The following is a 22536-nucleotide window of genomic DNA, read 5'->3' as shown; positions in this document are numbered from 1 at the left end:
TTTGTTTGCCAGACAGGTGAGAGCCCTACTTTCTCTTGTTGCTAAAAACGTCAGCCAGAAAAATGACTAGCATTACATTCGTACTAAATTAGCCTCGTTCCTTTTGTAATCTTACCCTCATAATGATTTCACTGAGAATCCAAGAATAACAAGAAGAGCTTACCCCGCTAGGGTCCTGAGAAATTTGAAAGTATTTTATAATGTTAACGCTAAGCATAACATCCAACAACTATGCAGCAGTTTTAGATTTTCCGAGGTTCTTTTGTGAACATCCTCTCTCACGTGAACTAAACAAGATGGGCAGAGCAGGTACCATTATCCTGCTTAAATAACTGAGGAGATGGAGGTCAGTGAGGTGACTCTTGCTTAAGGTTATTTAGAATTTCCTGCCCCAAACTTTTATTTCCTGAATCTTTTCCTACTCTGAGGGTGGGGGGTAAACATTGGGTGATTGAGTTGTAACAGGTACTAGAACAGATAGTTTCTATGTTACTTCACTTATGGTTTACAACAGTTCTATGAAATAATCCCATTTTACAGATGAGTTTGCTCAGAGTGGCCAAGTGCCTACTCAAGGTTACATAGATAATGTCAAAGGCAGTCTTCAGAGGTTTCTCACTCTAAAACGTAATCTTCCTTTATTCTGCTACATTGTCTATATAGATATAGCAATCTCTCTCTCTCTATCCGTCCACCCACCCACAGACATGCAGACACAACTGTTACTAAAGCACCCGAGACCCAGCTCCTAATGACTAGAATGACTAGAGTAGCCTCCAGAGATGCCTGGGTTATATGTCTACCTGCCACAGCGTACAAAGCGGGGAGTTCAAAAGCAGGGTACCTGGCAAAGCTTTTGTGTTATTCCCCACCTTTCAGACCTCCTTCATTCTTCCTACCTGTGTGAAACAAGAAAAATCCTACCATGAGGAAATAGGTGCAAAACAACAGCCACTCTCAAAGTACTGGCGGTCTAGTGTAGTAGCTGGAACAGGACCAACAAGAGAGGAATCCAAGCGTTGAATTACTAGCTGCGGGTCCTTGGGCAAGTAAATTAACCACTCTGCCCCTCAGCTTCCTCACCTGTAAAAATGGGGATGAGGATGGCGCCTACCTCATGGGGTTGCTTGTAAGGATAAAATGAAGGAGTTTTGAAAAGTGCTTAGAATAATACTTAGCCCATATTAGTAATAACAGCTAACATGATTTTCTGCTGGTAGAAAACACTCAAGAAATGTTAAAACGATCATTTTTATTATACTCAGTCAGCAGATTTTACCCTTCCCCAGCCCCTCTGAGGGTCAACCCACAGATCACAGTCCCAGCACCCAGGTTTTGGTGCCCCTTCCTAATTTCTTGTGTTGAGCCTGTTTCTGTGGGGAGTGTGATTAATTACTGCCGTATCTCACTGAACAGGTTCCCGAAGAAGGTGTTGTGCGAGTAAAGACTATGTACAAGTATATTCTCACTTACCAAGCTTTGCTGGGTATGTGGCTTTTGACCTCCCCACTTTGTATGCTGTGTCAGGGAAGAGGGACTGTTGGGCTCTCTTCACCACTCTATCCATACTTCCCTTGTAGTATTTCCAATAGCATATTGTAATTACCTTTTCTCTGTTTTCCTTAGCAGATCACGAGGTCCTTAAGGGCAAAGGACATGTCTTAATTCATTTTATATTCCCAGTACCTAGTGGAGTGCTTGGCAGTAGTAGCTGTTTGTTTATTGACTGACTGAAACAAATGGGGGGATGAGGGAATGGATGCATGGTTAATTCTTTTAAGTAAATAATCATCTCTGAATTTTGTGTCAATCTGAATTTTCACACTTTGGATTTTCTTAAAGCTAGATAGCTGATGAGGTTACTGGTGATCAGGACATGGCATTATGCATCCCCTCTAATTACTGTCCCATAATGCTTGCATTGTTTTACCAGTCAAATAATTCATTCATTTTAGTCTATGCCCAGGATATTTAGTTTAATGGTCAGACTCAAGCCAAAAAAAAGAAAAGTATGTGTCCTTGTGTCCTTCTATACATGTTATATTCTTTTCCAAGCAATGGTAACAGTGGATGTATAAGATTTCAAAAATATACTTCAGAGGGTTAGCACTCATAATTATTGAGTTCATATGAAACCATTTAAGAAGAATTCTTGGGTTTCAAAAAAGTGTCAAGTTATACAGTGATGCTGTGCAAGAGGGAATTGTAGACACCATCCAAAACAGATACTTCACTTTTGTGGATGAGAAAAAGTGAGACACAAAGAGGTGAATGATTTGTTCAAAGTCGTACAGCTCATCAGAGACTGAGCTGGCCCTGGCTTCAGGTCCCCATATTCTCAGGCCAGTGGCTTTGTGGACCCTGGGCCAGGATTCTTTGGTGATATTGCTTCTGGAAGATGCAGGACTGGCCCTATATGTCCAAGCCAGCCAAGACAAGGGCATGATTTCTGGAACACCACGTGGTGTTTGATTTGGGCTGGCAGCCAATGGAAGAAGACCCCTGGGGTCCACATTAATGCTCTTAGATGTATACAGTCCATCCATGTGGCGTTTAACTTTTAAGGTGTTGGAGAAATGCAGGCCTGCTGCTGAAGAGAGGCAACATCAGAGGGGGGACCCACACACAAACGAAGTCTTCACAATGTCCCTCTGCAAGTTTTAAACGTTTGAACTTTAAACTTTTCAACTTTGATAAACTACACTGAAGGTTTGATGGAAACAAATTGTAATAAGCAAGGGTTCTTTTTTCTCACAGTAGATTTGTGTGTATAGAAGAATAGGAGGACATTTTAAGCTCTGCCATGTAATATTATTCCATGTTATTTGAACTAGTATAACTTTTGCTCTTTTCCATTTTCTACACCCAGATTCAAAGGATTCCAAGGAGAAGAATAAAATGGAAATCCTGTACATACTGGTGCCTAGTGTTGCCATCCCCCTGGCCATTGCTTTGCTCTTCTTCTTCATTTGTGTCTGTCGCAATAACCAGAAGTCATCGTCACCGCCTGTCCAGAGGCAGCCAAAACACGTCAGAGGTCAAAACGTGGAGATGTCAATGTTGAATGCGTATAAACCCAAGGTAAATCTAGCAGTCCTGAGCTGCGCTTATTCTATAGACTTCAAGTTAATGCAACATTTATAACCCACCCAAGCTTAGAAATCAAATGATATAGAATCAGAAATTTTATCAGTGCTAGAGTTCATTTTCAGCATAGTCATGCATTTCTAACTTTGTCCAAGGCAGCTTGAGTATACTTTCATCAGTGTGACCAGTTCGGTGCTGGGCCCGTCCTAGCACTACCTTACGTAGAGTTTGGGCTGGAAGGAATTCTTATGAGATCATCTCTTCCAGCCCCTGGGGACTCAGAATGTGGACTATTTTTCCACATTTTAAAGAAGGAAATTCCATTCTCTTCCAATCAAACTGAAAGAGATGAACAGAGAGAGAGAAATCAGACATTGTTTACTAACTTCACTTTCAAAAAATCCTTTTGTTTGCACAGCAGTGCGCAGGTATTACTACTACTGTACTGTACACTTAAAATGGTCAATTTTATGTTATGTGTTTTTTACCACAATTTAAAAAATCCTTTTCATGCCTAACCTAAATCCCTTTCTCTTTGGTTTAAACATATTTTAAGAGAAGTGTTGTCCTTCCCACAATCTTTGAATGCTGTTTTATAATAGCCCACCTTAGCCTTCTCCTCTCTTTGCTAAATCAATCCACTTCCTTTTAGTTTGTCCTCAACATCTTTCAACATTTGGGTTGCTCGGGGTCCTGGCAAGGAACCCAGGGTCACTGGCCCTTTCCTTAAATGGAGCACACACCACATCTTGAGGCTGAAATACAACAGAGGCTTTCTCTCCGGAAAGCCAGCACCCCAATCCCAGGCCTCTCGGGAAAGAGATTTCATTTAAATAACTTAGGATTCTTGCATCCACAGAAGCCTGCCTTTTCATTGTGTTCCAACTCCATAGGAACATTCATTCAACAAATATTTATCTTCTCTGTGGGTTAGTGACCATATTATTCTTTTGACCCTCATAAAGAGGAGATGCATCACTTTTTATACAATTTTAGGAAAAGAAATTGCCTTCACACTCAAATCAATCCTTTTACCCAATAAAAAAAGTAGCATAATTGGGCCTGACACATAGTCCTCATTTGATTTTATTTTGCTTTGCTGTTGAATTTTTTTTTTAATTTAAAAAGTCTTAAAATATTTTTCTATTGCAAAGTCATACTTGTTGGTAAGGTTTTGGGGTTTCTTAAATGCTAAAAGAACTCATTTTTTAAGTATTCTGTTCCAAGCAAAACCACTGTTCTCTCTCTTTTTTAAAAAATTTATTTATTTTATTTATTTATTTTTGGCTGTGTTGGGTCTTCGTTGCTGCGCGCGGGCTTCTTCTAATTGTGGCGAGCAGGGGCTACTCTTCATTGCGGTGCGCGGGCTTCTCATTGCGGTGGCTTCTCTTCTTGCAGAGCATGGGCTCTAGGCACACGGGCTTCAGTAGTTGTGGCTCACAGGCTCTAGAGTGCAGGCTCAGTAGTTGTGGCACGTGGGCTCAGTAGTTGTGATGCATGGGCTTCGTTGCTCCACGGTATATGGGAACTTCCTGGACCAGGGCTCGAACCCGTGTCCCCTGCATTGGCAGGTGGATTCTTAACCACTGAGTTCACTCGGTGGCTTGGGGAATGGGTGGCGGTGGAGGTTTAACTTGTGATATCCTAGCTGCTAGCTAGCCAACTTACATACATTACAGTGTGCTACATAATAGCACGGTTAATCCTTATAAATGTAATAGGAGAAAATAGAAGGGTTAACATTATTGCACATTCATGTAGTCACACCTAGTTGTCTGTTTACATATCCCATGACTTCAAACTCCTAGTGCAATAGTCTTTGTTCTGTGAGAATCTTTCCCTGTCATTTCTGTTATTAAGTTCTGAGAAGCCTTACAAATGCTGGAGCTCTGGGTGGGAGAGAGGGCCAGATCAGTTTGGTTCTAGTAGTCACTGTGCTGCAGCCACCATCCTGGGGAGGTGGGCTCCTCGTTGCTGTGGCAGGAATTATAGGAAGAATCATTTCCATTCGGAAAAATTACCCGTGTTGTAGGTCAGCCTCAATCTGCAATTCAATTCCATTCTAAGTGGAGGTTTATTTTGCAACACATGATATGTCCAACAGGCACGGTGTTTTGGATTTATGTTGTCTTTCAAATAAAGATCTCAGAGGGCTCCGTGGCACAAATAGAGAAAACTAATATATACTGAATGATACACATCATCAGGAACTATTCCAGTTCCTGGAATATTCATTATCTCATTTAATCCTCACACCTATTATATAAGGTAGGTATTATTATCACTCTCATACAACCAGGGTAACTGAGACTCCAAACCAGTTAAGTCACTTGCCTAAGGTCAAAGAGCTAGTAGTTGGAAGAGATAAAATGTGAATAGAGATTTTTCAGCTCTAGGGAGAGCCCTTGAACTTGCCCATGCCATGATAACTTTTTCACAGGACAAATCATGCTGGGAAGGGGGTATGGGGGCAGGCAAATAATTAAATATGACACTCCATTTGTCAGTCTGGGCTGAACACTAACCACAGGATTCACCTGGCTCTGACAGACCTCCTGAAGAGGCCTGGATAACAGTTGTAAGCTTGAGTTACATAGCCCTGGTCCTGCCAGGGACATGTGAAATTTGGCCAGAGCAACAATAGTCCTCCATCCTCCATGGTCATGGAGACAAATGTAAAATATATGGGGATAAATTTTTCCTAAGACTTGGTGAAGCAAAACATTGTTTTCATCATTTCTGGACCGTTTCCGAAATGTGCCTTGCGAAATCTCCCAGTGTCAAGATTTCTCCAACACAGGGCTTAGAGTTCAGCCTTAAACAGCTCACAAGCAATTCTGAATCAGACTAGAAGTAGGAATGGCTCAAGAATATGTGACTGGGTTGAGGAGGGGAAAGGAAACAACAAAAACAAATGCTAACTTTTTTTTCTTACTCTCCTAAGAAGTTTGGCTCCAATCAAATTTGACTTATTCAGCTGTTTGTTTTGGTTCTTACTGAGTGCCTTTCCTGGAAAAAGCACAAAGAACTTTGTAGACCTTAAAGAAAATTCCCAAATGTAAACAGTCAATCTCTAAAACTGCTTTGAGAGGTCACTGACACATAAATATTACCCGTACCTATAAAATCTAAAAGGAAGGGACACACATAAGAAAGAAAGAGAAAAAAACAAAACAAAAAAAGTCTTGGGGAAAAAAACACCCTACCAGAGTAAAGTCAAAAGGATATTTGGAGGTTGGGATGAAAAAGGAATGAAGGGTAGAAGCTGGTCTGCCCTGGCCTCATTCTTATTTATCCAAATGAATGTGCCCTTCAGGGTTTAAACTATCTCTGTCCATCTCTCTCCACTTGCTGAGCTGATTTTACCCACCGTCCCCACCCCCTGCTGCCCCACCAACCTCAAGTGTTTGTATTAAGAAGAGGCTCCTCTGGGAGATTAGAAATCCATACCCTTCAGAGGTGACAATAGGCAGCTGCAGACAGACTGGCTGACGGGATCTGGCTTGAGTCCCCAGAGAGGTGAACGGTACAGTTGGAAGTTAAAACTTTTGAGGAGGCATGAGTCTCCTTCTGATCTGTGGGGAAAGGAAGCCAGTGGACCAGACAGGCATCTTACGTCTGAACCTTGAACAGTCAGGAAATGGAGATGTTCCCCTGGCTCCACCTCTAACTGCCCTGTGACCCCGAGTAGCCACTTAGCCCCTCTGTGTCTCAATTTTCTCGGCTGTTCAGAGAAAGAGGTCGACTGTGTTCATGCAAAGGACGGTTTGTTTATTTTTCTTTTATTTTGCTCAGCAAAAGATTTCAAGCCATTCAGTTGGATTAGTTAATCTCCTATCTTTTCCATCTTTAAAATCTTCTGACAGTACTCTGGTGATGCAGGAACTACGTAGGGTTTTTCTATCTTGCATTACAAATTTTACAATCTGAGTAAGGGTTTTTTTTTAAAAGTACTGTGGAAAATGAACCTTCTCCAAGAAGCCTGGAAACTCTAACTTGCCATCTCTCCGATTCTTTCCCTCTGCCTCCCGCCCCGCCCCCCGCCCCAAGCTGTCACATCGGAAACACTGAGCAGTCTCGCTGAGGGAGGGAAGCTGTGGAGCTTGCCTCCTGGGGACTTAGAAGGGGAGCAGAGCCTCTCCGTCAAGCACAGGGTGAGCCAGTTCTGTCCTTCCCTATGTGATGCACCTATGTGGGATTTAGACCCTCAAAGAGGTTAGGGGTGGAGGAATTTGAGAATGAGGGTCAGGAAACCTAAATAAGCCTTTGGGTCAAACTCCTGCAGCTCCTGGCTGATGTAAGGAAGATTGGGGGGAAAGCAAAATTGGCCTATAGCTTTCTGAAACTGGTGGCTGTATTTTATTTCTCAGCTAACCCTCATCTCTTGCCTGCTTCTCTGTTTCTCCACTTCCAGGCTATTCCTCTCACCTTTTCCTTTCCAGCCAAGGTATTCAGCCATTGCTGAATGTACTGACAATTATGTTCCCTGGGCCTGTCCCTTTTGCTAGCAACATGCTTCCATCTAAAAATCCCTGCTGTGGTCAAGCCACCCCTTTGAAATCCCTGTTCTTATCCACTGTCACTACACTTAGTGCTAAAATGTCCTCAATAATGTTTCCACTCACTCCTTAAAGCCATTGTCTCCAAGGCTTCTGAGCTATCATTCTATTCACATGGCCTCTGGGGAATCACCAGTGATGTAATTTAATCCGATGGCCTTTCCCAAGTCTTCATCCTCTTTAATTTCTCTGGAGCATTCGATATTCTTAACCACCATGTTGAAACACTTTCTCTTGGCTCTCCTACTATCTCCTCCCCTTTTCTTCACTAGCTCTTCTTCTTTTTAACTCCCCAAACGGGAGCCTCCTCTGATGTTTGTCAGTTCTCTTTCCTCTTTCTCTCTCTCATGCTGATTTCATCCTCTGGCATTGCTTTAGCTCCCACTTGACATAATGATTCCCCAATCTGGAAGGACCAAATCTCAAGTTATAAAATTCTTCCTCCCAGTATATAGGAGTCCACAATCTCTGGGCCTAAGTTACCTTTCCAGCCACATTTGTTCTTAGTTTATTTCTAAGAGGTAGTATAATATACTTCAAAGATCAAGGATTTAGAGGCAGAGAGATATGATTACAAATCTTGCCTCCATTGTTTACTGGCCATGAGATCTTTGTTTTCTCATTTATAAAACAAGGATACAAATCGTACTTAAAAGAGATTTTTAAATGTATTTTTATTGCAGTATAATTCACACACATTACATTAGTTTCGGGTGTATAACATAATGATTCAATATTTTTATATAGTGCAAAATGATCTGCCAACATACATCATTACAAAATTTTTTTTCTTGTGACGAGAAGGTTTAAGATTTATTCTCTTAACAACTTTCAAATATACAATCAGTATTACGAACTATATTGGCCATGCTGCACATCCCCATAACTTACTTATTTTATAACTGGAAGTTCGTACCTTTTGACTCCTTTCCCTGTTTTGCCTACCCCTTCCCTCCCCACTCTCCACCACTAGCAGCCACCAATCTATTCTAAACGAGCTGTTTCTGACACTTCAAGATAGTGTGTCTGGCACCTCACAGGTCCTCAACAGCTAGAAGTTACTATTATTTTTTTGTTACAGTGATGATATGAACAATCACAAACCTTTTAAATCAACCACCAAATGCTGTGTACCAGATACTGTGGGCTGGGGAGGAAGCTATAGGATTCAGCAACCCACAGCATTAACTGGGGTGAGGGCAAGGCAATTAGAGCAAAGATTATAGAGGTAGCTCTTTAGATAGCTCTGGTATTCCTGTGCCCATCCAGTGAGCATAAATCCTCTGCCCCACACCCTGTTCACACCCTGGATATAATCCCTCAGGGCAGAGAGGGTCTGATAGTGAAGACTGAGGGACTGTCCAGTACAGAGATCAGCTTACAACTATGTCTTTAGAAGTTTTACTTCTAGGGAGAATGAGTATTATGAATGGATATTATGAATAAGCTGAAATATTTCACATGCGTTATCTCAATACAGTCTTTACGGTAACCCTCTGAAGTTGGTACTAATTTGAGCCTGATTTTGGGCGGTCAGAAAACTGGAGCTTGAGATTAAGAGTCTGCCCAAAGTCACACAGTTAGTGAGTGGGAGAGCCAAAACTCAAAGCCAGGTCTCTCCAGGTCCAGAGCCCAAGTGTTCCCTATTTCAGCAGTCCCCAACCTTTTTGGCGCCAGGGACCGGTTTCGTGGAAGACAATTTTTCCACAAATGGGGAGCAGGGGGATTGTTCAGACGTTCATGTGAGCGATGGGAAGTGGCAGATGAAGCTTCGCTTGCTCGCGGACAAGTACCCGTCCGCAGCCCAGTGGTTGGGGACCCCTGCCCTGTTTCACTCTACTGCCTTAATTTTCAGGCTGACTGAAACACACAAGCCCAAGTTATGAGCACATGGTAGCTCACGCTGACATTAAAATTACTGTTTCCAGGCAGAATAGAACTTCTCCTGTTGACATTATAAAGTAACTCCACCACAGAATCAATCCTGGTCACCACCAAACATTCAAACTAACTATCAGAAAGTTAACATTATAGAGAAAAGGACTGTTTCTGAAGTTAAATCACTTCCAGAGAAGTGCAGCTGAACTCTGAACAAATATGGCGAACTATTGGTTGGAACTCCCTCTAGAATTTGATTGCATAAACCAGAAGGCACTTAGTTCAGCTGTAGTCTTTGAAAATGTCCATAATCTCCCAAAATCAAATGGTTGTGGCCTTTAAGCTTTTAGAATGTAATCATTTCCATTTATGAGTGGAGTCAGTTGTTTCACAATTCTAACACTGTTTACCTAAGAACCAGTAAAATGCACAGGAAAGGAAAATAGGCCTTAGAGTCAAGCAGATTCCTGTCAACAGCCAAGGCCAGATACTAAAAACATCTCAATTTCACGTACTCTGCAGGGCTCTTGTCCCAACTCAGGTACAGCCTGCTGTTGAATGGTTTTGTTCACTTACCCCAGTCAACTAATGGGAGCAACAAAGGATCAGCCAGAGTAAGGTCTAGGTCATCAGAGGCCAGAGAGTAATTACACCTTGACATTCCACTTTTATACCAGTGGGCCTCATGCTTTTAAAATTATGGAGCCTTCGAGGATCAAATGAAAACTACCTCTTCTTCCCAGAAAAGTGCTTCATCTTTGGGGCCAGACACAGCTGGAGCTGAATCTTGACATCACTACCTAATAGTTGTGCTTCCATAGGCAAGCTACTTAACCATTCTTGATCCATAAAGTGGGGAAATCATAGTATGAATCTCACGGATTTGGGATGAGGGTTAAATGAGTTGATGCATTGAACACTGAGAGACCCCACAAGGGAGTGTAGTGTAGTCATGAGGAAGACAGACCCTGGAGTCTGAATTTACAACCTTCTAGTTGTGGGATCACTTAACCACTGTTCCTCAGGTTCTCCGTCTGTAAAATGGGGATAATAGTCACAGTGACCAATTTCATAGCGTTATTGTGAGGATGAAAAGAATTAATATGTATAAAGCACTTATAGCCTAACACATAAACAGCCCCCCCTCCCCAAATCGTAGCCATTATTATGATCTCAGTGTCTGGTACGTGGCAAGTATTCAATACATGGTAGTTATTACTAAGCTCAAATTACAAACATCTAGGATAGGAGTTGTGTCCTCTCTCCTCATGTTTCTTAAATGGTCTCTCATATACTATTCTGTGTGTATACTCTTTGGTACATAGTATATATAGTATCAATTGACTGACTGAGGTAACCAGCTATGAAAATATATCCCACACAGTTGGCTGCACATGAAAATATAATAAACTGATGACATGGCCCAAGCTACAACGTGATTTCTATTTCAAAACCTTGAATCTCTCTGACAGTAGCCATGCAGAATATAACCCAGTGAAATACCAGTCGACGGCTCTTACATTTCTCTCTAGCTGGCATTTCCAAAGCATCTTCCGGAGCACAGTGTATAGTCTCTGTCTCGTGTAAGTCAGAATCATTCAATCAGGTTCTGCAGACACACTGTGGTCATTCATCATGCCGGGAGCAGGGACCAGACACTCAGTAACTGTCTGATCCAGAAAGTTGTATTCTTTTCTCTTTTTTTTTTTTTTTTTTTTGAAAGTCATATTCATTTATTCCAGTGGTTCTCTCATTTATTCCAGTCCCAGAGCATCCTTATCACCTGGCAAGTTGTCAGAACTGCAGAATCTGACTTACAGAATTAGAAACTCTAGGAGTGAGGCCTAGCAGTCTGTGTTTTAACAGGCCCTCTGGGGGATTCCAGTGCCTGCTCTGGTGTAGACTCTGCTGATCAACTTGAGATGCAGAGAGTAAGTCCACAAGGAATACAGTTCTCAGAGAAAACTGTGCTTTCAAAGAGAAACAGACCTGGTCATGTCCTCCTATTACCCAAACTTACCCCCTAACTTCAGTAGGGCCTGCTTCATTATTCCTCTAATAGGGTGAGGACAAATGTCACTGTGTGGGACCCACTCTTCTCCTACAGATACTTGTATACAGCTAGAATCGGCAAATGTGTATAGCAAAAGAGATTTGTAAAAGGGCAGCAGCCTTGCGACATGAGGAATGGGAAAGGAACTGGTATAGGTGCTGCAAGGACTATAGGAGGAGGTTTGGGTCCATTGTAGGAACATGAACTTCAGTCCTTTACCAGCACCTGCTGCTGGAGCCAACTTCCTGTCCCAGAGCACTGCCCTGAGCTCTGGTTCCCTCCACCCTCATGTGGCTCTGCTTTTCATCTGTGTGTCTACTTCAAATTGGACTCAAAAGTAGAGCCATCAGTCATGCCCTGTTCAGGTTAGAGGTGAAAAGTCACAGAGCGGGATCCGTGCTGCACGCCAATGTTGATGGCCATCACAGAATACTCATCTCATTTCCTGTGGTAGTCACTTAGGAAAAGTGAGCAGGAAATGGCAGCTTAGTCGCAAGCAGTGTCCTCCAGGGGAGTCATTTCAAGTGTATTATCACCTAAGGTGTAACTTCCCAGAGGTGGAAAGACATAAAGTCACTGAGTCTGTCCGCCTTATCCATCTGCCATCTACATAATTACAATTTTTAAAAACTACCCATGGTTCATTGCTTTCATACCTAAAGTTAATGGATCTAAAAGGGGCACATGTCCCCACTTAGTATTCATCACTCAGGTGAGAGAAGCCACCAACATCCGCCTGGCCTCTCTAGCAGCTGTTTAGACAGGACTGCAATACTCACAGCGACTCACATCTAAGGACTCACATCTAAAATATTCTCCCTTCATTTTTCTCCAGTGAAGAGCTCATTTAAACCTGAATACAGTTGTTCTTCAAAAACTTCTAGGGGAAGAAGCACAGTTGGATTTTAGAATAATGTATCAACTTCTACAACAACTTTGCTTTTTCTCCCCCCCCAAAAAATTATATAATTTTTTAAACCGCACTGAGGCAGATGTGTGTTTACTTTGAGAAGTAAAAATGTTAACATTTAAACTGAAAGCCTGTTTCAGTTTTAAGGTACTTAATTGCCTTACAGCATATAATAAACGGAGCCCATCTTGTCATTCAACTAATGGAGGGAGTGATAAAGAGATAGGAGCCCAGGACCCTATTCATTCCAGTTTTCCTTTGTACTTGGTTTACTTTGGCATCGTGCCTCATGTGTATTTTACACTTCTTTACATTTTGTACATCCCTGTATGACAAATACTTGTCAAACAAAAACTAAACAGATTTATAACCCCTTAACTTGAAATGAGCCAAAATTGAACTGCCAAAACTTTATGACTTCATTTTCTTTCATAGTTTTCCACTACATTGGTTCAAGCAGACAGACCCCACTTGAGGTCAAGCAGAGGTCATTTCACTTTCATTACCAAAATATAATTTACAATATGCCAGACCTAAACAAGTTTAGCCTAAAGGGTCTGCATAATGTAAACCATCTGTTCCTCAACAATACAGCTAATTTCCTGCCGTCACCATACAGTCTACTGACTGCTTCTTTAAGGGTTTTTATGATTTTTTAACTAGGTCAGGATTTATGTAAAATTTGAAAATGAGTCTATAGTTAAGACTCATTTGTACCAAATAACTTGAGCATTTAAAAACTGCAAATCACTGTGTAAATTGTTCCCCTGAAACCAAGCTCCGAGCAGTTTTTTCCTGGGTATTTCTACGCTGGCTGATGCACAGGTGTTCCGAGGAAAGGTTTTGTGAAATTGGTCATTTTGGTTACTTTCCGTGCTTTTTTTCCAAAGCAAATCCCCAAATTTGGTTCTGACTAACTCTGATGAACTACTCCTTCCTTCTGTCGGCTGGAGATAATTTGGGACTCTATGCCGTCTGGCCCACCAGGTATTGGTGAGCTATGACAAGACACACTTTGGGTCAAAACGTACTTTTTCATGTGTCTGAACAGAGAGAAAGAAGAACAATTATCATTCCACAGAGTGACCACACACTGAAGGCTGACCTCACAGCCCTGCAAGGTGTCAGGCCCCAGGCTGAGCCTCCAGAGACATGCTGTGTCCAACGGGGGTTGCCGGCCAGCCAGCTTCTCTGGTTTCAAACAGAAGGCCTTATACACACAAGGGCAGCAATATTGGCTCTCCTAAAAATTCTTGATACTTTTCTAAGCCTCTTTCTCCATCTGTAAAATGGCAAGAGTAAGAGTTCTTCTTCCAAAGGTGAATACCAGAGAACTAATTTTCTTGCCTCAGTGTATGGGAATGCAGCCGGCTTTCTTAGCCGTGAAGCCCCAGGGGCCACGTGTCAGGCCAGGGCCAAGGTCCCGTCCACCTCCTCTTCTCTTCCAGTCCCCACCAGTTTGGCCTGCTTGCTTCCTTTCCCATCTGCCACCATCCACTCTTCCACGTGGCTCTTTGCTCCCTCCACCTCCATCTGCATTTTCCAGAATCCTCAGAGGAGCAGACCACAGGCCACTCAAATTCTTACCCGCCCTCGGGTTCCAAAACAGAGTCTCTGTCATGTTTAAAGAATTTTTTTAAAAACCAGCAACTACAGGAGAACAGAGAAAGATTAACAAGAAGAAATTTAAACATTCGTTTTTTAAACATAGAATTATAGATGACTATCTAGAGCTATTTAAGGCTGTAAATGGATCTAAATCATTTGCATTGACTCCACTTTCTGGATTACTTCCCTAAGAAGGATAATAAAATTGATTTAAAGAGCACTTATTAGGTGGAAATTACTTTCATACATTGTTGCATTTAATCCCTACTGTAATTATGGAAGCTAGATATTATATTATTTTATAGATATGGAAATAGAGGTTCAGAAAAGTTAGGAAACTCACCCAAGGTCAGCCACCTAATATATAGGACTTATCCCACGGGGTTGTTATAGTAAATGAGTTAATATTTGTCAAGTGCTCAGAACAGTGTCTGGCGCATAGTAAGTGCTATATAAATATTAACTATTAATAATAGAAAGCGGCAGGTCCAAGATGCAAATTCAGATTTGTATGAGTCCAAAGGTTACATGGTTTGAATTACCCCACACTGCCTATGGGTTAAGCTTCAGCAGGGGAAGGGGGAAGAGTCCTAACGCCTCATTAGATCAGTCTAATATTCCTTGGGTTTAGTTCCTCATTCCCACTTTCCCTCAAAAGTAGTTTATTACTCAGTCCCATACCCTTCTCTATCACCAAAAGCATGAGGGATCCTGTTTAAATCAAAAAGTAAGGACTTCCCTGGTGGCGCAGTGGTTGAGAGTCCGCCTGCTGATGCAGGGGACACGGGTTCGTGCCCCGGTCTGGGAAGATCCCACGTGCCGCAGAGCGGCTGGGCCCGTGAGCCATGGCCACTGGGCCTGTGCGTCTGGAGCCTGCGCTCCGCAACGGAAGAGGCCACAACAGTGAGAGGCCCACGTACCACAAAAAAATTAAAAAATAATAAAAAATAAATTAAAAAAAAAAGTAAGTAATACCTACCATGCCATTCAAGGGACTTTCACATAAATTGGATTCATTTACATCATTAGGTAAAGTTCTGATGGAAATCCCTGTCGTAATGTCACGTGGGAAAAATTCACTTTGGATTACTCTGGCTACGAAAGCACAATCAATCTGAGGGCTGCAGGAGTTACAAAGTAGTCTTGGTTACTCTTCCCATCACCTACATTCTGTTCTCCCAAAGGAACTCCATAGCAACCACAGAATCCTGACCCTAGAAGCAAAAGGAAAAACAGTGAAGGAATTGTGATTGCAGAATAAATTTCCTGGATTCAGTCAGATAGAAAGATGGGTCATATGTTTTTAAATTATTCATTTTTTTGAATTGATACTATATTCACCTGGTTCATAAATTCAAAAGTATAAAAAAGCAGTGCTTCCCTGGTAGCGCAGTGGTTGAGAGTCTGCCTGCCGATGCAGGGGACACGGGTTCGTGCCCCGGTCCGGGAAGATCCCACATGCCGCAGAGCGGCTAGGCCCGTGAGCCATGGCCGCTGAGCCTGCGCATCCGGAGCCTGTGCTCCGCAACGGGAGAGGCCACAACGGCGAGAGGCCTGCGTACTGCAAAAACAAAAACAAAAACAAAAAAAGTATAAAAAAGCATAAAGTGAAAAATCTCCCACCTCTGCCCCTCTCCCCCCAGTTCCCACCTCCATATCCTCCCAATAACCACTGCTGTTTCTTGAGTATCCTTTCAGAGTTTCTTTATGCCTATGGGCAGAAATATGAATATATTCATTCTTTTTCTCCTCCTCTTTCACACAAAAGCAGCATACAGCATTAACTGTTCTTTTGCTTTTTATTTTTAACTTAGTAGTAGAATTTTGGATATCAGTACATAGAAAGTGTCCTCATTTGTTCTTACAACTGTATAATATTCTTACAAATGTATAATATTGTTTTTACTAGCTCCATCACAATTAATTTAATCAGTTTCCACTAAGTAGACATTTAGGTTATTTCTAATCTGTTACAAACAATACTATAATTAATAGGACTGTATTAATAAGCTTCAATTGCCTAAATGTTTAAAGCAAGAAGTTGCCATTACTTTCAGCAGAAGTAACTTTACTGTAAGACATTTATAAATACAAACCCCATAAAATCTGCTTTAACAAATTAGTGAGACCTATAGATGATAAGAAATATTATTTGCATGGAGGAATTAATGTTTCAAAATTCTCAGTTCTATTTTGTCCTCTTAAGTGGGTATTTTGCTGCAAGTTTATTTACACTTATAATTAGGTTAATGGGCATTTTGCCTTGCAAAAATTAGCCTAGAACAGAGCTAATCATCATGAATTCTAGATTAGTAGAGTTTGGGTTAGAGAAAATTTTTTGTTAATTTTCTAAACTGTTGATTTAAACTGTGTACAGAGAGCTCTGAATTCCATATGTAGTTGCAAAATTATCAGCTTCAATTGGGATACTCACAGCAGTACTTTTTTCTAAGAAAATAAGGATTTAAAGTGCATTTAAAGGGATTATTTAAAAAATCAGTTTAGGTACAAATGCATTGCTTTTATGACTTTTTCCCTAACAAATTAGATTAAATGTCAGGATAGATCAGAGGTGAATTCCAAAAATAGTAAAAACACATGACATAATAGATGTTTACTGTCAAGATCAAATGTCACAATTTAATATTTATTTTCATTGTGAGCTAGATGCTTTCTCCTGTCTGTTTTCAGGTCAATCAGTAAATAACCCACTTGCAAAGCCATAGAGATAATCGGTTGGTTCGAAAGGCAATAGCTCCCTTCAAAAAACTGAAATCTGGGGGACTTCCTGGAGGTCCAGTGGTTAAGACTTCGTGCTCCCAATGCAGGGGGCATGGGTTCAATCCCTGGTCGGGGAACTAAGATACCGCATGCCACATGGTGCAGCCAAAAAAAAAAAAAAAACTTGAAATATGATTGAGAGGACAAAGTATATTCGTAAAAAGAGCAGCAATAGCAAGGTAATAATAGCTAAAAGTTCAATATCCCTTACCATGTGCCAGACATCATGCTGAACACTTGACAAATGTTAACTTACTAAAAGTTCACAAGAACCCTACGAGATAAGTACGATTATCATCCCATTTTATAGATGAGGGAATTGAAGCACAGAGTGGTTAAATATTGTACCCAGGGTCACACGGCCGGTAAGTGGAGAGGGCAGGATTCCAATTTGAACTGTGGCTGTGGAGGTCAGCGTGTAGCCAGTCACCTCACTGCATCCTGCACATAGTGGCATTCAGACGGTAAAGCCAGAGGGATTCCACAGGAGGCAAAGAACAGAGTGGTCAGGGAGAGTTTCAGAACAAGGATTCGATAGGTAGAGAGAAGCACATTCCAAACCTCCCCACCTCTACTATGAGCACCTCAGAACAGCCTTTTGTTTTGGTTTCTCTGGCTTTTAGCTCAATATATACCTTAGAAATAGGAGAGCATTGGAAGAACAAAGGTATTAGGCAAGAACATGCATGCCATTTGCATGTGGACAATGAGGAGACCTATTCAGCCTAAGTGATGCCATCATGTGGAGGTGTAGCAAGGGTAAGACCAGGTCACAAATACTCTTAGGTCCCAGGCTAAGGATTAAGGCTGTATCCTCAGCAGCAGTGCTTCTCACACTCTAACATTCACCAGAATCACCTGGGGTCTTGTTAAATGCACATCATGATTCAGTAGGTCCGAGGTGGGTCCAAGAGTCTGCATTTGTAGTGAGCTTCAATGTTGCTCTTCCCAAGACCACTCTTGAGTAGCAAGATTCTAGGTAACAGCAGGAAACCATTGTTGGAGCAGGGGGTGTGCATGGAGGGATAGGGGAGTGGTGGACAAAACTCTGCCTATGCCTAAGTTGCAGCCAACAATTCTAAAGACTTCTAGATGTACAATGTTGTAATTAATTTGTTGTACAGAACCTTTCTCAATACGCCTCACCCCTCCTTTCAGATGCCAGGATGTCTTGCCTTAGAAAATGTTTTAAACCACACTTTGCCTTTCTTTCATACAGAGCAAGGCTAAAGAGCTGCCTCTTTCTGCTGTACGTTTTATGGAAGAATTGGGTGAATGTGCCTTTGGAAAGATCTATAAGGGCCATCTCTATCTCCCAGGCATGGACCATGCTCAGTTAGTTGCTATAAAGACCTTGAAAGACTATAACAACCCCCAGCAATGGACAGAATTTCAACAGGAAGCCTCCCTGATGGCCGAACTACACCACCCCAATATTGTCTGCCTTCTAGGGGCTGTCACTCAGGAACAACCTGTGTGTATGCTTTTTGAGTATATGAATCAGGGGGATCTCCACGAGTTCCTCATCATGCGGTCCCCACATTCAGATGTTGGCTGTAGCAGTGATGAAGATGGGACTGTAAAATCCAGCCTGGATCATGGAGATTTTCTACACATTGCAATTCAGATCGCAGCCGGCATGGAATACCTGTCTAGTCACTTCTTTGTCCATAAGGACCTTGCAGCTCGCAATATTTTAATCGGAGAGCAACTTCACGTAAAGATTTCAGACCTTGGGCTTTCCAGAGAAATATACTCCGCTGATTACTACAGGGTGCAGAGTAAGTCTTTGCTGCCTATTCGCTGGATGCCCCCTGAAGCCATCATGTATGGCAAATTCTCTTCTGATTCAGATATCTGGTCTTTTGGGGTTGTCTTGTGGGAGATATTCAGTTTTGGACTCCAGCCATATTATGGATTTAGTAACCAGGAAGTGATCGAGATGGTGAGAAAACGACAGCTGTTACCATGCTCCGAAGACTGCCCCCCAAGAATGTACAGCCTCATGACAGAGTGTTGGAATGAGATTCCTTCCAGGAGACCAAGATTTAAAGATATTCACGTCCGGCTTCGGTCCTGGGAGGGACTCTCAAGTCATACCAGCTCTACTACTCCTTCCGGCGGAAATGCCACCACGCAGACAACCTCCCTTAGTGCCAGCCCAGTGAGTAATCTCAGTAACCCCAGATATCCCAATTACATGTTCCCGAGCCAGGGTATTACACCACAGGGCCAGATTGCTGGTTTCATCAGCCCACCAATACCTCAGAACCAGCGATTCATCCCCATCAATGGATACCCAATACCTCCTGGATATGCAGCGTTTCCAGCTGCCCACTATCAGCCAGCAGGTCCTCCCAGAGTGATTCAGCACTGCCCACCTCCCAAGAGTCGGTCCCCGAGCAGTGCCAGTGGGTCGACTAGTACTGGTCATGTGACCAGCCTACCTTCATCAGGATCAAATCAGGAAGCAAATATTCCCTTACTACCACACATGTCAATTCCGAATCATCCCGGTGGAATGGGTATCACCGTTTTTGGCAACAAGTCTCAAAAACCCTACAAAATAGACTCAAAGCAACCATCTTTGCTAGGAGACTCCAACATTCATGGACACACCGAATCTATGATTTCTGCAGAACTGTAAAATGCACAACTTTTGTAAATGTGGTATACAGGAAAAACTAGAAAGTCGTAGAAAAGATTTATATTCAAATGTTTTTATTAAAGTAAGGTTCTCATTTAGCAGACATTGCAACAAGTATCTTCTGTGAAGTTTAACTGTGTCTTACCAACCAGGGCAAACACCAGCCAGAAAAAAAAACATTGTGGGATTAACACTCCATCAGGGTGTAGGCCATGCCACTGGGATTGGTACATCTGGTTTCAAGTACTGAAAACTGCAAACCAGTGAAGAGGAAACGAACCTTATGACTAAGTATCAAACCAAAAAGGAAAGTCAAACGGTGCTTTGTGTATTCACCTTTGGCTGCCATGACTGTTCTCTCCCCAAAATGTATATACCATAGCATTTGTCTACCTGCTGTCTTTTCTTCAGGACAGATGTTCAGGAATTATGTTGATTCAATTTAGACTCTATGCATGTTTGTATGGAAGTGATGTTCAGAATCAGTGAGGAAACTTTAGGCCAGATTTAAAATCCCAGATGGAAACGAGCCATAAGTGTAAGTTTCCCTGAAGCCTTCTACACAGTGGGGCTTCTTTGGGAAGTGAAAAGTGTGCCTCTTTGTGAGTCTCCTCTGTTGATCATGAAGGCTTTTTCCACAGTGTGTTTACACAAGCCCTTGAAATAACATAGGGCATCAGATCATAAGGCTAGATGTGGATGCTGAAATTGACCGCCGGTTGATAGTTCACTGTGTTGCATTAGAAATGAGGCACCAAAGGCAGCACAGTCAGGAAAATGGCCCCTTGGCCTTGATCAGCATCCATGGGAAAGGAACAAGGGTTCCCATGGGGACAGCCTCACAGGAGCTTCCCTGGACCAATAACATTGAAGAATAGGGGTGTGGCTACAGACCAGCCCATCCATGCTTGCATCCTCCTGCTTATGAGCTGTCTAAGGTATGGGGGTGCATATGATCAGTGGACTCTGGGGAAGGAGGAAACCCTCTGACACCAGTATCTAGTTAATTTAAAGTTTCTCTCACTTTTTTTTTTTTTTCTGATCTGGAAATGTTCACAGATTTTATTCTAGCACCAAGAGTTATGACAATGTATTCATAGTGTTAGTTGGAATCCAAAGACTATGAATTCTATTTGCAAAATGTTACAGTATTTTTAAAAAAACAAGTACTGAGTTCTCACTTCAAAGATAACCATGAACTGAAATTTTTAAGCTGGTAACTAGAAGCAACGTGATCATTTTTGCCTTAGTTAGAGGAAGGAAGGTATCAAATGTGCATCTCATGCCTCACCTGCTAGCCATCTTCTGCCAAGTTTAGAATTCTTATGGGTTTCAAGTTCTATATAGAAAGGAATGTTATGATTGATTTTTCTCTTGTTAAAAGAATAACTCATTTATTCTAAGAGCAATGTCTCAAAGTCTCATTTTTTTATTTTACAGCTGAAGAGACTTATAAAGAGACTTACAGGATATAAAGTAATTCCTGGAAATGATATTTGATGAGGAGAATGTAAGAGACTTAGAAGCACGTTGACATTTCAATTTTGTAAAACAAAAAATTCAATTAGGATGAGAAATCAAAGAAATATGTTTACCAAAATGTGTTGCAATTTTTCCCAAACACTGAATCTTCAGACAACAAATGTGGACTTATAGGTACTGTGAACACAAAGAATTGGCTATATTCAGATTTATTCAGAAATAAATTAAGACATATTTTTATGGCATAAATAAGCTGATTCAGAAGTTACATTTCTTAACTTTAGGTAGAGGAGAATATTTGTATCCTTTTGTTGCTATGCAACTGTTTAATGATGAAGATTCAAACCACAGTTTTGTATATCATACGACAATCAATTGTTTTCCAAGAATATTTATTATTTTAAGTAAACACAATTTCAGTGAACCTGAGTTTTTCTAGGAGTCCCTTAAAGGGAAAGTAGCATTCCATGAGCCAGTAAGATATCTACTCTGGAAAAACATTACTATGGGTAAAAAATAAATTCAAATTAGTTTTTTATAAAGAACTATAACATTTATTTTAAACATTTTATAATTACTGAAGTCATTAAGGTGAGCAAACTAAATTTCAAAACCACTTGTAATAATGTATTTTATAGTAGCACTGTGATACTACATAACACAGTCCCTTTTGTATTAAAATAGTATTTTTTTCACAGACTGAAAAATATCTTTTGCTTTGTGGACAATGTTTTGTAAGATGACTTTATTTTCAGATCTTTTCTCTTTTTTGCACAAAACTATGTTTATGGTTTGTATCACAGAAGTGAAATATATCTCTGCATTTTTATATCTGGTCTGTTTCCTTGTTTCTTTTGTTTGTTTTTAACTCGGTATAGATTTTCTTCAAATATATAATGGCAGTATTCAGATATCTCGCCCTATCATATCTTTCCTTATTTTCACTGCATGCATTTAATCACTGTATTACTTAATGTTTGATTTGTTATTATGGGCATTTCAAATAGACAAGCATGGAATTGTAATGACAAGAAGCTTATTTTATATTGAGGATATATGCATTTGTATTTCACACACCAGAGATGATATTAAACACTGATTATTTTATGCTGCTGTTTATTAAAAATGTTTACCATAAAATATTATTTCCTGAATATTGCTATCATGGAGGTATTTGGGAACTTTAATATTATCTCTTCTAATGTTTGACATTTCATAGAAAGAGGAATCATAATTCGTATTTACTGCTATTTCATTGAAATGATTATTTTTAAGTAAGCTTTTAAAATAGACTTGGACATTCTTTTGCTAGTGACCATAGGTGGAAGGCAGAATCCCAATGACTTTATGACCATATATCACCCACCTATATATGGCAAGATTCTAATTTTTAAAATCAAAATAATATATTGAATAATTACTTAACAATCAAATGTAATGTGAAAATTGGTTTTTAAAGTTGCATCTTTTTCTGCCTTGATGTTTCCATGTGAACTTAGACATCAAAAATCATCTTAGAATTCTGAAGAAG

General features: G+C 41.0%; 1 protein-coding gene across 1 annotated transcript; it reads left to right on the top strand.

Moving 5' to 3' along the window:
* The first annotated feature begins 2628 nt into the window (after positions 1-2628).
* Positions 2629-22145, top strand: LOC125963374 (inactive tyrosine-protein kinase transmembrane receptor ROR1). The gene is made up of 2 exons (XM_049705286.1): positions 2629-3081; positions 18096-22145. Exons 1-2 carry the CDS (start codon positions 2899-2901, stop codon positions 19521-19523), a joined length of 1611 nt encoding a protein of 536 aa, XP_049561243.1. The 5' UTR covers positions 2629-2898; the 3' UTR covers positions 19524-22145.
* The last annotated feature ends 391 nt before the right edge of the window (positions 22146-22536 follow it).

Source organism: Orcinus orca, chromosome 1 (genome assembly GCF_937001465.1).
Source record: "Orcinus orca chromosome 1, mOrcOrc1.1, whole genome shotgun sequence".
Taxonomy (NCBI): Eukaryota; Metazoa; Chordata; class Mammalia; order Artiodactyla; family Delphinidae; genus Orcinus; species Orcinus orca.
This window is presented reverse-complemented; position numbering and strand designations above follow the sequence as displayed.